Genomic DNA, 15622 nt, shown 5'->3' with positions numbered 1-15622 from the left:
CGAGATCTCGGGTTCGAAACTCTACTGTAAGTCTGTAACAAAAGTATTTTCACTTGGTATGCATTTAGACATGTAAATGAGTAGTTAGCTAAAACAAAATAGCTTGAGTTAGCTCAACATGATATATGAAGCTCGAGTACTTTTCGAGGTTGGCTCGTGACAAATTATTTTTCCTTTAAAATGCTAGGGGAACTCAAGGGTTAGTTTTAGAATAAATAGCTTCAAAGGTTAGTTTTAGAAGTTTTTATTTTGGAGTTCCATGGAGAAAATGCGAGCAATTTCAATCTTGAGTTCGAAAAATCTTATAATGATCTAGAGTCAAGTTGTTTCGCTTTATTTATATATTTGAGGCAAATAACGAGATATAGTTCGTTTCTTGAAATTTGTAAGGCGCGTGTGGTGGAAGTACATAAAATTCATATAATATACATTCAAACAATATTTGAAAATTCGATCGATGTCTTGTAGCTCTTCTGACACTAAATTTCTTCGCTAGTGTTTGAAAATAAAGAGCATTTGATCAAAATTCAGATGTTAATTAAAGATAATAAAAAATTGAAATTTTGAATATATAATTTGTAATTGAGTGGGAGACTGCAATTACTCACTCCGGTGATCTACCTAGTAGCTAGCAAGCAACGCCATGTGAATAGAAGTATATATACCATAGCCCTTTCTATGTCACAACATAAATAGCAAGAGAACAAACAAATCACTTAGATTTTTGTCAGTGTTAGAAAGTTTCATTCACACCAGTTTTTCTCTTACCACAAAAGGTAAAGTGCCAAAAAATGGTGAGGCCTCCATGTTGTGAAAAGGCTGGAATCAAGAAAGGTCCGTGGACTCCTGAAGAAGACATTATCTTGGTGTCTTATATCCAAGAACATGGCCCTGGAAATTGGAGATCGGTGCCTACCAATACCGGTACTAACTCTTGGTCGTCACTTTCAACAATATATATAGCGATGAAATATCTTTTCTGATTCAAAATCGTGGTGATCATGTTACTTTTTCGGGTGAAGGTGAATATGTTTTCTTTGTTTTGTTAAGGTCTGTTGAGGTGCAGCAAGAGTTGCAGGCTTAGGTGGACTAATTATCTAAGACCAGGGATCAAGAGAGGGAACTTCACCCCACATGAAGAAGGGATGATAATACATCTTCAAGCTTTGTTGGGGAACAAGTAAGTTTATATGTAATTGCGCGAGTTGTTTTGCTTGGTTCTGAAGTTGTTACAGCAAAAGATCAGGCTTTCAATGATCAGATATTTTTTATGCAATCAATGTATTTTGTGGTCAAAAACTGTGTTTATGACGTGCTTTTCTCTGTGATCGAGAGATTATACTGATTCGTCATGTATAACAACTTGATGAATCAATTTATATGATTTTCTTTCTATTTTTTGTTATGGATAGATGGGCTGCTATAGCTTCATATTTGCCTCAAAGAACAGATAACGACATCAAGAACTATTGGAACACACACTTGAAGAAGAAGCTCAAGAAATTCCAAATGGCATCTGATCATCATAACTCCACTTCTTACAATCATCATCATTTCGTGCCGAAGAATGAATACAACAATGAAACGGTTTTCGACAACAGCAAGCCTCAGTATAACTCTAGCCTCATCACAACTGATCCGAATTCTTCGGTGTACGCCTCGAGTGCTGAAAACATATCAAGACTCTTGGAAGGTTGGATGAGAACATCCCCCTTCCAACCCAATAACCACGACAAAACTTTTCGTGATATTTCAGCAGAATGCGACACTACTGCTGCTGCTGTTCCTGCATCGATTCAGTGTTACAAGCCTGAAATTGAGAATGATGAAGGGATTAATGGGATGATTAATCATAGCGATGAATTGCAATGTATTCTGTCCTATAATCACAATTTGAACAGCATGGCACGTGAAAAATCAGTTTCTTGTGATTCTAGCCACAAGGGTTCTGAAAACAGTGGGTTGATTGATCAAGAAAGGCTTCATCTCATGCACGAGGAGAAGCCGAAGACCGAAACCAATCCTCCATTATCGTTTCTTGAGAAATGGTTGCTGGAAGAAAGCTGTACTCAAGTTGAAGGAGTTTTGGAGTTGCCGTCAATTTTCTAGGGAGAACACACGCACAAAAAAAGGAAAAGAAAAAGCCACAACTTCTGATTCAAAAACCGTGTGTGTTTCTAAATTTGAGTTACATGTTGATCTCTTTTACTGAATTAGTCGCAGCAAAGTACGTGGGAGGATCTTGATAAGTTCTTTCAGAAGCTAATTATTTTCTGCTAGGGTTCCAAAAAGTTGGATCTCTAAGCTTTTGCTTGTGTTTTTATTTCACGAGTTCCTATTTCATCTTTCTTTTCTAACAATTGTGACTTGGTGAGACATGGTTTCCTAGTGAACTTTTTATTTTCTTCCATTAATCTATTTTCTTATATCAATTAATACGTAAGGATTTTGGAAATCTTTTTTTTTTAAAAAAATGAAAATCACAAATTAAAAAAAATTCTGATTTTTTTTTTTACCTTTTAAAATGTCTCACATGCATTGTACATCATTAATTTCACCACAAAAACTCATGTGAAATGGTATCACATATCAATTTTGTGAGATATATATTCTATTTGGGTCTCCATGAAAAATATTACTTTTAATATTAAAATATTATATTTTATTATAAATATGAATAAATTTGAAACATCTCACAAGGGGATGAAGATGATTCAATTTTTATTATCAGTTAAAAATTAAATATGATCATGCATACAAATTTCAAAGCGTAAATTTCACACTTATAATACACACATATATATATATATAGAATTCTGAAATGATGTCAATTTATCGTGTTCATCTCTATGTCAAACTCACACTAAATATACACGTACATCCACTAGGTGAACACAAAAATGAGCACGATTAGACATAATATATATATATATATATATATATATATATATTGCTCAGTCATGCTTGTCCAAAACATATGTCGATCTCGAATATTACACTTGTAACCATATTTATTGTGGCTTGCTAGTAGAGATGCCGACCTCATATAAGAACATTTAAACTAACGGAGACATCATGTAATAAATTCGTGGCAAATGATAGGGATTTTATCAAATTGTTCAAACCCCACTGTACAAATTTATATTAAATTGATCATTTATTGCAAAAAATAATTAATAATTTTGTCTTTTGTGTAAATAAAACATTTCTTTTATAAGAAAAAAAAGACAAATGTATCTTAAAAATGCCACTCGCCATGGACCATCTTTAGCCAGTCCAATCATTGTTTCTCGAAACTATTTGTCAAAAAATCATTGGATTTTCCATAAATATAATCGTCAAAACGATGGTCATAATATTTTCTCCAAAAAATTATATTTGCAAATTGAATATTTTCCCATCATCAATTAATCTTTCACAATTGCCAAAAAAAAATTAATTAAATTATCTGAACGTACAAAATATACACCATATATATGACCAAAGAGATGAAGTCCGTTTGTGTAATATATATGTACAACACATGTGTGTGTGTGTGTGTGTTTACATATAAATATTATGAACACATATATAATATGTATAACATGTGTGTGTTTATATATAACATGTGTGTTTCTGCAAAATGTAACATTTCGGCCAAGGTCCGAGAAATTAGAAATAGGCATTTGACTTGATCGGTAGGTGATTGTGCGCGGAACCATTCAATCGCCGGAAAAAATAAATTTGTATACAAAGACGAGACACGTATATTTAATTCGTCCAGACAATTTTTTGTTTCGAATCTCACATGTTTAAAAAAATTGTGATTTACTTCGAATCATAGTTCCTAATATTCATGGATTATGAATAAGAATGGTCCAAATGGTTGAAATAAAATTTTGAAAAATATTTGTGAAAAAAAAAATGGATGGTCGATCACTTTCGATCTAATTATATTAAATCGTCTCATCGCTTTGTGTCATCTTAATTTCTGAGTTTGCAACTGATTATGAGGAAGAGAAAAATGGAAACTGTATATGGTGAGGAAAATGTATAGATAATAGCAATGTCACGAAAGTCTTGCTGTTGAAAATTACATTGTAATTTTTGTGTACATTTTCCCTTCACAAAGAGGGAATTACATGTGAATCGCTTCCTCTTTCGGCTGGTCATGGGATGAACCAAATTATGTGTTTCGAATATTAAATTAATGTTTCTAATAATATTGGTCAGAAGAGATTAAAAAATGTATTTTATAGCCCCAAATAAAATACCCTAAAATGTGAAAAATATATTGATATAACTTGAGTTTTTTTAATTAAAATAATTATTAAATATTTGTGAGTTTATTAAGTTCCGACTGCCAAGAAAATGGCTTTATTATTTTTTGTTCACTTAGAGTCGGTTTGGATGCAGAACTAGTGTTATTTATTAAGTAGTTAGGTCTTGTTTAATTTATTTCTTTTTTGAGTTCGGAATTGTTGTAACTGCGTCTCGTTCGACATCTCTCGTTCCAAACTTTGGAAAAAATTAGAAGCAATTTTCCCTTGGAAACAGTAGTGAGCAAATTTTGAAAAAAAATAATAATAATTAAGAAGTATGATAAGTCCAAAAGTCGAATTTATTTGGATTTTATTTTAGCCAAATCTCATTTTTACATAAATTATTTTTACCCCCAAAAGTTTTTGTGTTCAAATACTAATATACTTGTCGGTTTTTTAGTATGTTAATATTGAGAAAATTTGTAAAATAGCATTAGTCAAATATTTTTTTTAAGAAAATAATCGTATTAAGTGCGTTGCAAATAGACTTGAGGAAATCATTTGCTTAAAAAAAATAGTTGACCAATATTAAAAAAAATTTACCTCGTTAATATTCCAAATATTTATTAGTTTGTTATAGATTAAGTTTATGTTTTCTAAAGTATTTTGGTCCATAAACTATAACAAAGTCCATGTCATTTCCATGGTATTTGCAAACTAAAATGATGTAATTTAATTAAAAATCCATATTTTTATACAAATAAACCCAGTTTCAAATCGGTTCCATTAATATTTTCTTGCAATCGAACTCAGATATATAGAAATTTTACAAGATCGAGTTATCTCAAAGTTATTTATAGATTGGGAAATCATCGAAGTAATCATTCAAAAACCCTAAATTTAACCTAGAAGATTATAATAAAGTCGATAAAATTTATTGCATCCATTTCAAAACATTATTAATTATCAGAGCTACCTAATATAAGTCATGGGTTGGCATGCATGTGATATTAAGAATTAAGAGCCACACCCCCAATGGTTATGATCCTCATGAATTGTCCATCTTTATCAAGGAAAAAAATTACTTACTTAGGGACCACTCCAATAAAAAAATATTTATAAAGTCACTAATAAAATCAAAGTAATTAATATATATACGATAATATTAAAAACAATTTTAATTATTAGAATTACTCGTGCCTTAAAAAAAATACCATTCATAATTTTAAAGTAGGTAAAATTAATTTACATTTATATATTATTCAAGGTGAGGTGGATTGTTCACGTTTCGAGTAATTGGCTACTTTATAGTAACATAGGAAAAATAACAAAATTTATCATGTAAGTTGGTATAGTTTTGTTTTTCGTTATCAATATAATCAATCAAAATTTGATATTAATTTGTGCAATAACCTTTTTTTTCCCGCAATTTTGGTCATTTTCTCATCCCTCCACCTGTTGGTGTGGTGCCGAACACGTCAGCAATGAGAGGCGTGGCCAGATCAGCACTAGGCGAGAACAAAAATACTAAAATTTCAAAATAAGCAAATTTGTTGCACTAAAATCCAATTTTCGCTATTATGTCATTAAATAAAAATTACATCAATTTACATGACAAATTTTCACATTTTTTTTCTTAGAGAATTATTGTGAAATTTATATACATGCAGTCATTTATATGAGAGGTTAATTATATCTACATTATTTGACTATTTTATAAAATTAAATACACCTCCATCGAGTTTGTATTTTATTGTATTTAAACCCCAGAAATGTAAAATAAATACAACATAAGGGCATAAAATATAATATAAATACAAACCTAATGGAGGTGTTTATAATTTTAAAAATTATTGATTTATTTGATTGCTTTAACAATGCTCAATGAAGAATTGTTATTTTTCGCAATACTCAATGAAGATATATGTAACATTTGAACATAGTTGAATTTTTTTTTAAAATAATTGATAAACCCTGAAGGCGGTAAATTAAATGTTAGTCTATGCTATATCGGGAGCGTTTCTCACCTTATTCAAATATCATCAGATCATGTGGATCTCTCACATTTTTACGTAAGTTGACATATATATCAATGATCCAATGACTAACATTTGACCACATCATGGGAAGAGAAATACTCTATGTATCGCATATATTAACGTAGTTAAGTGCTAACAAAAAATTATGTGTTTGGACATGTGGCATGCAAGGAAATGATCATTTAGACAAAGGGGGGGTGACCCCCGCTAATATATCAAACTTAAAGACAAGAAATTTAAGACGATCGAGAACGTAGGTTTCCAATTAGTTCTATTCTACAATTTAATATTATTAATTTTATGCTTTTAATACCATGCATGTGAACTTAATTTATTATTTGTCATCTTTCGCAAAATAATCTTAGATTGAGATTCTGCTCTCGATACAACAAAATCATTGAAGTTTTGTAAATGAATGTATACGAAAGAAAAACTGAAGCGCTGCTTATTCATGCATGTCCTTTTCGATTTCAGCTGCACTCAAAAATTATTCTAAAAACTCTTATAAAATAAATACTCGTTTCTATTTCGTATTCAAAAAAACAAGTTTAGATCATCAACAGACATATTTTTTAAAAGGGTAAAATATTTATTTGTTCCCTAAGCAGAACCATTCTAGCTAATTTATTTATCATTTGAATTATGTGTAATTATTTAACAAGCTTCATATTTTAGTATATATCATCCTTTTCCCCTATCTCACTTACTTCAGATATGTTTTTTCTGAGATAAAATATTCGATAATTTTGATTCAGTTCATAGATTATAACTTTTTGCATTCACTTTATCATTACTTTTTGATTATTAGAGAACTTATTAGTTTTTTTCATATTTGTATGACTCTAATTTAATATTATTTAATTATGTGATTGAATTTTTAATTACTAAATATATAGTACAAATTATTTTTAGTCAATTTAATAATTAACATATATGTACAAAATGCGTAGTTAATCATTTCAACCATCAAAACATAATTTTTTTTGTCATCCATCTTAAATAGAAGTTTGTTTCTAATCTTATCAAAAATATAAACAAATATATTCGTATTTGTTTTTGAAGTTTTTTAGAAAATATTACTCAATTTTAATATATATATGTGTGTGTGTGTGTATATATGTATGTATGTATATTCCTCTATTAAACTTAACTACTCAAGTGATAAAAAAAACAAAAACAAAAGTAAAGGTGTAAGACTATTGTTAAGATTGTTCTGAGACTTATTAAAAATCCTTCAAGGTTGGGTTAGCAATCGATGAGTCTATCCTTCAAGGTTCTGTCCAAAGTTCCGTTTGAATCCAAGAAAAGTTGGTCGAAGTTCGAAAGAGTTCTGTTCAAATTTCACCAAAGTTTTCATTCAAAATTTGAATATTTTCTGTAAGTGGGCTTATGCTTTTAAAATCTATGTATGTATTCGAAAATTCGATCGACATAATATATTTTTTCAATTCGATATAGGAATGCTTAGCTTCGATTTGCTTCAATATATCATTACATTTGAGAGCATGTTAGAAATTTTTTAAGACACTGCTATGATTTGCATTTGATATGGTAAAAGAACTTTTGGTATTTTATATTTGATTTGTTATGACCCTCTATGTTGTGGGATATAATAATCGTCAACATGATATATCTCCTTAGAGTATTAACAATATATAAGGGCAGTAAACCATGTAGATTAATATGATTAGAGCTGTCAAACGGGCCAGGTCGTCAAAAACCCGTCTCTTGCGGGTTGACAAATGAATTATATATAATTTTTTGTACTACAAGTTGTGAATTTTTTGTGATAATATATATTTTTTAAAAAATCCAACCCGGGGCCAACCTAACCCACTAAATTTGGTTGATGGGTCGGGCCCACTCGTAATATGATTTTTAATGTCATTTTTTCATTATGCTTTGATTTTATATTTGGCATGTTATTTTTGAATAGTACAAATATATGTATTTTTGTTATTCGTTACGATTGATCAACCCCCATCTACTGAGTATTTGACAAAAATTCACCATTACTCTATCTCCCAAGATAAGAACGAAGAACAACTCGATGATGGGGAACAAGAGAAGTTTTGGGGATGATGATTAATCTCAAAGTTCTATCTTAATTTGCTTTAGTTCGATTGTAATTCGCTTGTGCACCTTTTGTATTTGGTTTTACATTATTGTAAAGACAGTGTTTACTTTTTTAAAAAAATAAAAAAGATCGGTTTGGTTGTAGATTATACTACGAGATTTATTGTTTCAATTGTTAAATAATGTCAGAAGTCAACGTGACTCAGTCTCAGGGCATGAAATTTAAGTGGTATCAGAGCTCCAAGTTCATAATCTGGTTAAGAAAAATTAAAATAAAATTTGACGATTTTAGAAAGATCGGCGCACTCGCGCTGTACTTGTAGCTCACCCGCAATGTTGATACACTTCTTTAGCAAAACTCAGGCAGAAGGAACAGCACATCTGCGCGGGGTCCATGCAAGTTCATACTCATGAGCAGATTGCACAGCGCACACATGCTAACATTTCAATGCACACACACTTGAATCTTATAATCCCAAAAGGAAAACTAGAAGTCATGGCACACCTTGTGCTCGACAAAAAAAAAAATTGTATCGGACAGAACACATAGCACACCACTTTGCATAGGAAACTCGAAAATTGTCCCGTAAACCTCATGATGTAGGAATTTCATCCATAACAAAGTCACCAAAATTTAATTTTTTTGAAAATTTCTCGAAAAATCTCGTTCTACCTATTATTTTATCGAAACTGTCCATTTTTTTAATAATTTTTTTATTATTATTCACATTGTCACCATTTTGAGGTATTCTAAGCATTTAATCTTGCTTTATTCCAGGAAATTTCAGCCCCTCGCAACCGCTACCAAGCTACCATTCTTTTGGGTCAAAAGGCCATTACCGACAAGGATGAATTCATTAAGAGCCTGGACTGGGAACTCAGTGTTGAACAAGAGCTGAAAGAGGTTATATGAGGATCTTTAGACTTTAAAAATTGAGAAATGGGAGTTTGAAGAACTTAGAGACCACCTTCAAACTGATATGCATAGTTTTTCTTATCATCTCAAGTTGGAGGAAAAACAACATGAAGTAACCAAGAAGAAGCTAGAGGCTTCCGAGGCCATGGTCCTTGAACTGGACAGTTTACGCCAAAAAATGTTAGAGAAAGCCCAGTGTGGGGACCCGAACCTAATTCATCTTCTTAATCATTATTAGTATCAAATGTAACAACTAAGTAAACTGGGTCATAAGCTTTTTTTTCTAAAATACATAAGTGCGGAACATATGATTATCAATCTGATATACATATCAAAAGTAAAGTACAAGTCTTGTACAAAGTACATTTATCTCAAACTAAGGTTCAACCACTATACATCAAGTGTTGAAAGCCAATTCTACTTCTATGTCCGGATCTCCACGCTAATCTTGATCTCTCATACTCTTCTTGACCCTGATCCTGTCCCACCTGTTGTCATGCACACATACAAACACAACAATAGCCGGATAACTCCGGTGAGAAATATATTCCCAGTAGAAACTACGTATACATGCAATCATATAAACAATATAAAAGCATGAAACAGATATCAATAACATGTATCATAATCTGAAAGACATGAATTGATATAAAACTGTAAATCAAACTCTTGACTCAAAATCTCAGACTCGACTCTTCTCTAATCTAGGGATCCCGGTTCCTGGACATTGGCACACTATATCGAATCTCAGCAATAGAAGTCGATCTGCTCCTAAGCAACATCGATATAAACCAAACATCCAGTGTCTTGGCACATCCGCCAAAGACTTGGTACCTCAGCCAATGACTAGGCACATCAGCCCATGACTCAATACATGCCTTGCTATAAATCAATAGACTAAGCATATCAATCTCATGAATTGCAAACATCAATGCAATAAAATAAGATATGTGGTTTTTGGGAAACTCAAGTCGGATCTAACTCGAGTCGTATCTTCCCGGTTCGACATTGATTTATACCTTTCTTTTGTCAATCTGACGAAGTCGAAGTCTTGAAATCGAAACTGTCAATACTCAATCTGGCAATGACATTATTGAGGAGTACAATATCAATATACAACTCAATTCAATACTGTATATAATCAGAATTCAATCTAATTCTGTTTCGACGGTATAACAGCACAATCTCAATATACCCAGCAATACAATATCAGCAGATACCAATCTCAACTCATAATCGATCACAAACTCAATCTGATATCAAATCTGTATAATCTCAATCAAATTCAATCTGAAAAATGATAACAATTTCATACGGTGTCTGTTTTTCGATCCGGTTTCGATTATACAGTTAAAACAATCTCAGGAACAGATAATATCAGTCATATCAGTATTCCTTCAATATCATATTTTCAAATCATAACAAAACATAAGAAAACTTACGTCATGTCGGAGCTCTTGTCGAGAGAAGTATAGTACTGAAGTCGGATTGAAAATCAGACGGACGGATTTGCTTAATCACAATTCTGAGATTTGAGGAAGCTTTGAGGATTTTGATCGGTTCTTGGGGAATTCTGAAGGAATGAAAGAAGCTTTACATATTATATTGCATGTCCAAGCCAAGTGGCTCATTCATTTGCACTGCACGTCTCGCGCATATGCGCGACCTCCTACGCCGCATATGCGCGAGACACTGTCTCGGCATTCTTCATTTCCTCTCTTCGCGCATATGCGCGAGGTTCTCTACCATGCTCGCGCATATGCGCGCGCATATGCGCGGCTCGTGTCTCATCAAGTTCTGCCTCGTCTGGCTGAAGAATATGAGAAGCATCAGGAAGATACTTCCGCAATAAAGATACATGAAAGTACATCATGTATTCCAGATAGAGAAGGTGGTAAAGCAAGTCGATAGGCACGATCTCCTATCTTCTCGAGAATCTCATACGGACCGATATATCGTGGAGACAACTTCCTTTTCTTGCCAAATTTGACAACGCCTCTGAAAGGAAAAATATTCAGAAATACTCTGTCTCCTGCCTCAAATACCAACGGTCGACGACGAACATGCATATTTGGCCTGTCTGTCTTGAGCTGTCTTCATGCTCTTCTGAATCAGCTTCACTTTCTCTATCATATCTCGGATCATATCAAGTCCGATTTCAGGTACCTCAGAAATATCGTCCCAATAAAGAGAGGATCTGCATTTCTTGCCGTACAACGCTTCAAATGGAGCCATCTCTATACTCGTCTGTTAGCTGTTGTTGTACTGAAAACTCACAAAGTGGCAAAGAATCTTGCCAACTAGTGCCAAAATCTAGCATTACAGCCCTAAGCATATCCTCCAATGTCTGGATAGTCCGCTCTGACTGTCTATCGGTCTGAGGATGGTATGCTGTACTCAGATGTAACTTCGTACCTAGGGCTTGTTTCAAACTGTGCCAGAAGTGCGAAGTAAATCGAGGATCACAGTCTGATACAATCGATTTCGGCACACCATGCAATCTGACCACTTCTCTGACATAAATCTCTGCCATCTGGTCAGGTTTGTACGTCATCTTGTACGGAATAAAACATGCTGATTTGGTTCATCTGTCAATCACAACCCAAATCGCATCACAACCTCGGGAGGATCGCGATAGCTTCGTCACAAAATTCATAGAAATGTGATCTCATTTCCATTCAGGAATAGACAAACTATGCAACAAACCTCCTGGTTTCTTTCTTTCGGCTTTCACCTGTTGGCAATTCAGACATTTTGATACAAACTCTGCAATATATGCCTTCATCTGTTTCCACCAAAACTGTCTTTTCAAATCATTATACATCTTTCTGCCACCAGGATGAATACTGAATCGACTACTGTGCGCTTCTGACAATATCTGTTGTTTCAAATATGAAATATATGGCACAACAAGACGATTATTCACATACAATACATCATCACGTATTTGATATTCTGATCGATGCCCTGCTCTGACCATCGATATCGAGTTCTGAACATTCTGATCAATTTTTTGAGCTTCTTTAATTCTCAAAATCAGCTCTGGTTCAACTTGAATAGCATAAAGTATCAACGATTGACAATCTGTCTCAAATATCAATCCAGAAAGACAGCAATCTTCTATCAAATTCGAAACACCAATCGTCGATAAGGATAAGGAACATACCTTTCGACTTAGTGCATCAGCTGCTGCATTAGATTTTCCCGGATAGTATTTGATTTCACAATCAGAATCTTTCAATAAATCAAGCTATCTTCGTTGTCTCATATTCAATTCAGACTGTGAAAATAGATATTTTAGACTCTTAAGATCAGAATAGATTTCAAACTTCTCACCGTATAGATAATGTCACCAAATCTTCAATGCAAATACGATGGCTGCCAATTCAAGATCATGAATTGGGTAGCGAGTCTCATGTGGCTTCAATTGTCTCGAGGAATAAGCAATAACATGTCCTCGCTGTATCAAAACACAACCCAATCCTCTATGAGAAGCATTACAATTAACAACAAAATCACCAGTACCTGATGGAATAGTCAATACAAGAGCACTGGTCAATCTCTTCTTCAACTCTAGAAAAGTGGATTCACATTCTTCAGACCAAATAAATGGTGCATTCTTCTGAGTCAATTGAGTAATCTGCTTCGCAATACTGGAGAAATCTTTAATGAATCGATGGTAGTATCCTGCTAAACCCATAAAACTGCGTATCTCTGGCACTGATGTCGGTCTAGGCCAACTGATCACTGCCTCAACTTTGCTAGGATCAACAGAAATACCATTTCCAGATATAATATGTCTCAGAAATACAACTTTCTTCAGCCAGAATTCACATTTCGACAGTTTGGCATACAATTTCTCAGTTCTCAGAATTCTCAAAACAGTTCTCAAATGATCAGCATGATCAATCATATTTTTCGAATAAATCAAAATATCATCGATAAAGATAATCATAAAATCATCGAGATACTTTTGAAACACATGGTTCATCAATCCCATAAATACAGCTGGAGCATTGGTTAAACCAAACGGCATGACTATAAACTCATAATGGCCATACCTGGTTCTGAAAGCTGTCTTCGATATGTCAGAATCTCTGACTCTCAGCTTATGATATCCAGATCTCAGATCGATCTTGGAATAGACAGAAGAACCCTGCAATTGATGAAATAAATCATCTATACGAGGCAACAGGTACTTATTCTTTACCGTAGCCTTGTTCAGTTGCCGATAGTCAATGCAGAGTCTCATTGAACTATCATTCTTTCTCACAAACAGTACTGGAGGACCCCAAGGAGAAACACTCGGTCTGATGTAACCCTTGGCCAGTAAGTATTCTAACTGCTCTTTCAATTCTTTCAGTTCAATCGGTGCCATTCTGTACGGAGCTCTAGAAATCGGAACTGTACCTAGTACTAATTCAATGCTGAAGTCTATCTCTCGAACTGGAGGCAAAACTGGAATCTCATCTGGGAAGACATCAGCAAACTCACATACAACTGGCAAATCTGCCAATGCTGGGCTCGATTTCAGTACGTCTACTGAATACACAAGGAATCCTTCTGCTCCTTTCTGTAATAATCAAGTCATAGATAATGCAGATATCAAAGGAATTCTAGCTCTAGAACCCTTACCGTAAAATTTCCATTCATCAGCCATGTCAGGTCTGAATCTTACCATCTTCTGGAAACAATCTACGGTAGCTTTGTACATGGTCAGCATATCGATACCAATAATGCAGTCAAAATCAGACAACCCAAGTACGATACAATCTAACTCAATCTCATGCCCGTCATACTGTAGCATACAATGTTCCACAGAATTCACTGATATAAGACCTCTCCTTAAAGGTGAAGAGACAGATACTACAACAGATAATGACTCAACAGGCAATGCATGAATCAATGCAAATCGTTCAGAAATAAATGTATGAAAAGCGCCCGTATCAATCAATACATAAGCAGGATAACCACAAAGAGAACAGTTACCTGCAACAACATCATCTGGTGCTTCCTGTGCCTGTTCTTCAGTCAAAGCGAATACTCTGGCCTGCTGTCTCAGAGGCTGGCTAACATTCTGGCTTTCTCCTGGCCTCTGCTGTGGCTGAGTGGTAGTCGGTGGCTGGAAGGAGTGTACAGCAGATGATCGTTTATCAGGCTGTGCCACTGATCCAGATGATTCTGCTCCCTGAGATCTTTTGGAACTTCGTTGTGGACAGACTCTGGCAAAGTGTCCATGCTGTTTGCAGATGCGGCAACTACCAAATACTCCTTGGCATTGCTCTGTGGGATGTCTTCCTCCACAAGTTCTGCAATAGACCCCTGTATTACTTTGGCTCTGTCGGGAACCACTGGAGCTAGATGAACTGCTCCCTGACTTCTTGAACTGTTTTCCTCGGGCTTTCAAATAGTCTTTCTTTCCGCTGCTGCTACTGTCACTCTCAAATCTGGGAGGGGGTTGTTGGAATGGAGTAGAAGTTTGTTGCTGTCTCGGTACTGGAGGAACATACGAAGCTCCTTTCTGCCTAATCAGGCCAGCTTCAGCTCCTTTTGCTCTATTCAGGGCGTCGGTAAAATTATTCGGTCTTCCAGTGTTTACCAACGTAAAGATCTCAGGATTCAACCCATTGATGAACTGATCAGCAACATCTTCATCATTCTCAGCAACATGTGGAGCAAAACGTAACAAGGTAGAGAACTTGGCCACATATTCTTCAATGTTCAGCTGACCCTGTCTCAGATTGACAAACTCTGCACCCTTGTCTTTCATGTACGATACTGAGAAATTTTTTTGATAAAATTCAGTCTTAAAGATCTTCCAAGTAATAACCGTACCTCGATGCTCCAAAGCCCTCTTGGTTGTGAGCCACCAATTCTTTGCAACATCATGCAATTGATGCCCAATCAGTCTAACTCTGTGCTCGTCTGTATAATCCAAGGAATCAAACAGCATCTCAATATCATCGAGCCAACTCTCACACTCAATAGAATTATCTGTGCCATTCAAAGTTGGCGGTTTAAACGACTGAAACATCTTCAGTAGTGTTTCCATAGGGGTTGCTGTGACATCCATCGGATTAGCCGAGGTACTACCCTGTTCTGGGACTCTTCGAGGAGGCATATCTGATTATCAAAAGGGTTAGTAACCAAATACAACAATTCTGTTTCACTCCTCCTCTGATCATCTTACTGCTGATCAAGAATCGGTTCTGATTCATTCTCAAATCATACATGTTTCCAATCAAATCAGATATTCAGGTAAACATGTATTAAAGCAGTAAAATATGCAGTAGTGCTAGCATTTCAAAAGTAGGAAAGAAAAATTCAATCTACCCCGCTCACTAGCTTCT

General features: G+C 34.5%; 1 protein-coding gene across 1 annotated transcript; it reads left to right on the top strand.

Annotated features, from left to right (window-relative positions):
* The first annotated feature begins 680 nt into the window (after positions 1-680).
* Positions 681-2143, top strand: LOC142537391 (transcription factor MYB60-like). The gene is made up of 3 exons (XM_075642925.1): positions 681-924; positions 1051-1180; positions 1413-2143. The coding sequence occupies exons 1-3, from the start codon at positions 792-794 to the stop codon at positions 2107-2109; spliced, it is 960 nt and encodes a 319-aa protein (XP_075499040.1). The 5' UTR covers positions 681-791; the 3' UTR covers positions 2110-2143.
* The last annotated feature ends 13479 nt before the right edge of the window (positions 2144-15622 follow it).

The sequence above is a fragment of the Primulina tabacum genome, chromosome 2 (assembly GCF_025594145.1).
Source record: "Primulina tabacum isolate GXHZ01 chromosome 2, ASM2559414v2, whole genome shotgun sequence".
Taxonomy (NCBI): Eukaryota; Viridiplantae; Streptophyta; class Magnoliopsida; order Lamiales; family Gesneriaceae; genus Primulina; species Primulina tabacum.
This window is presented reverse-complemented; position numbering and strand designations above follow the sequence as displayed.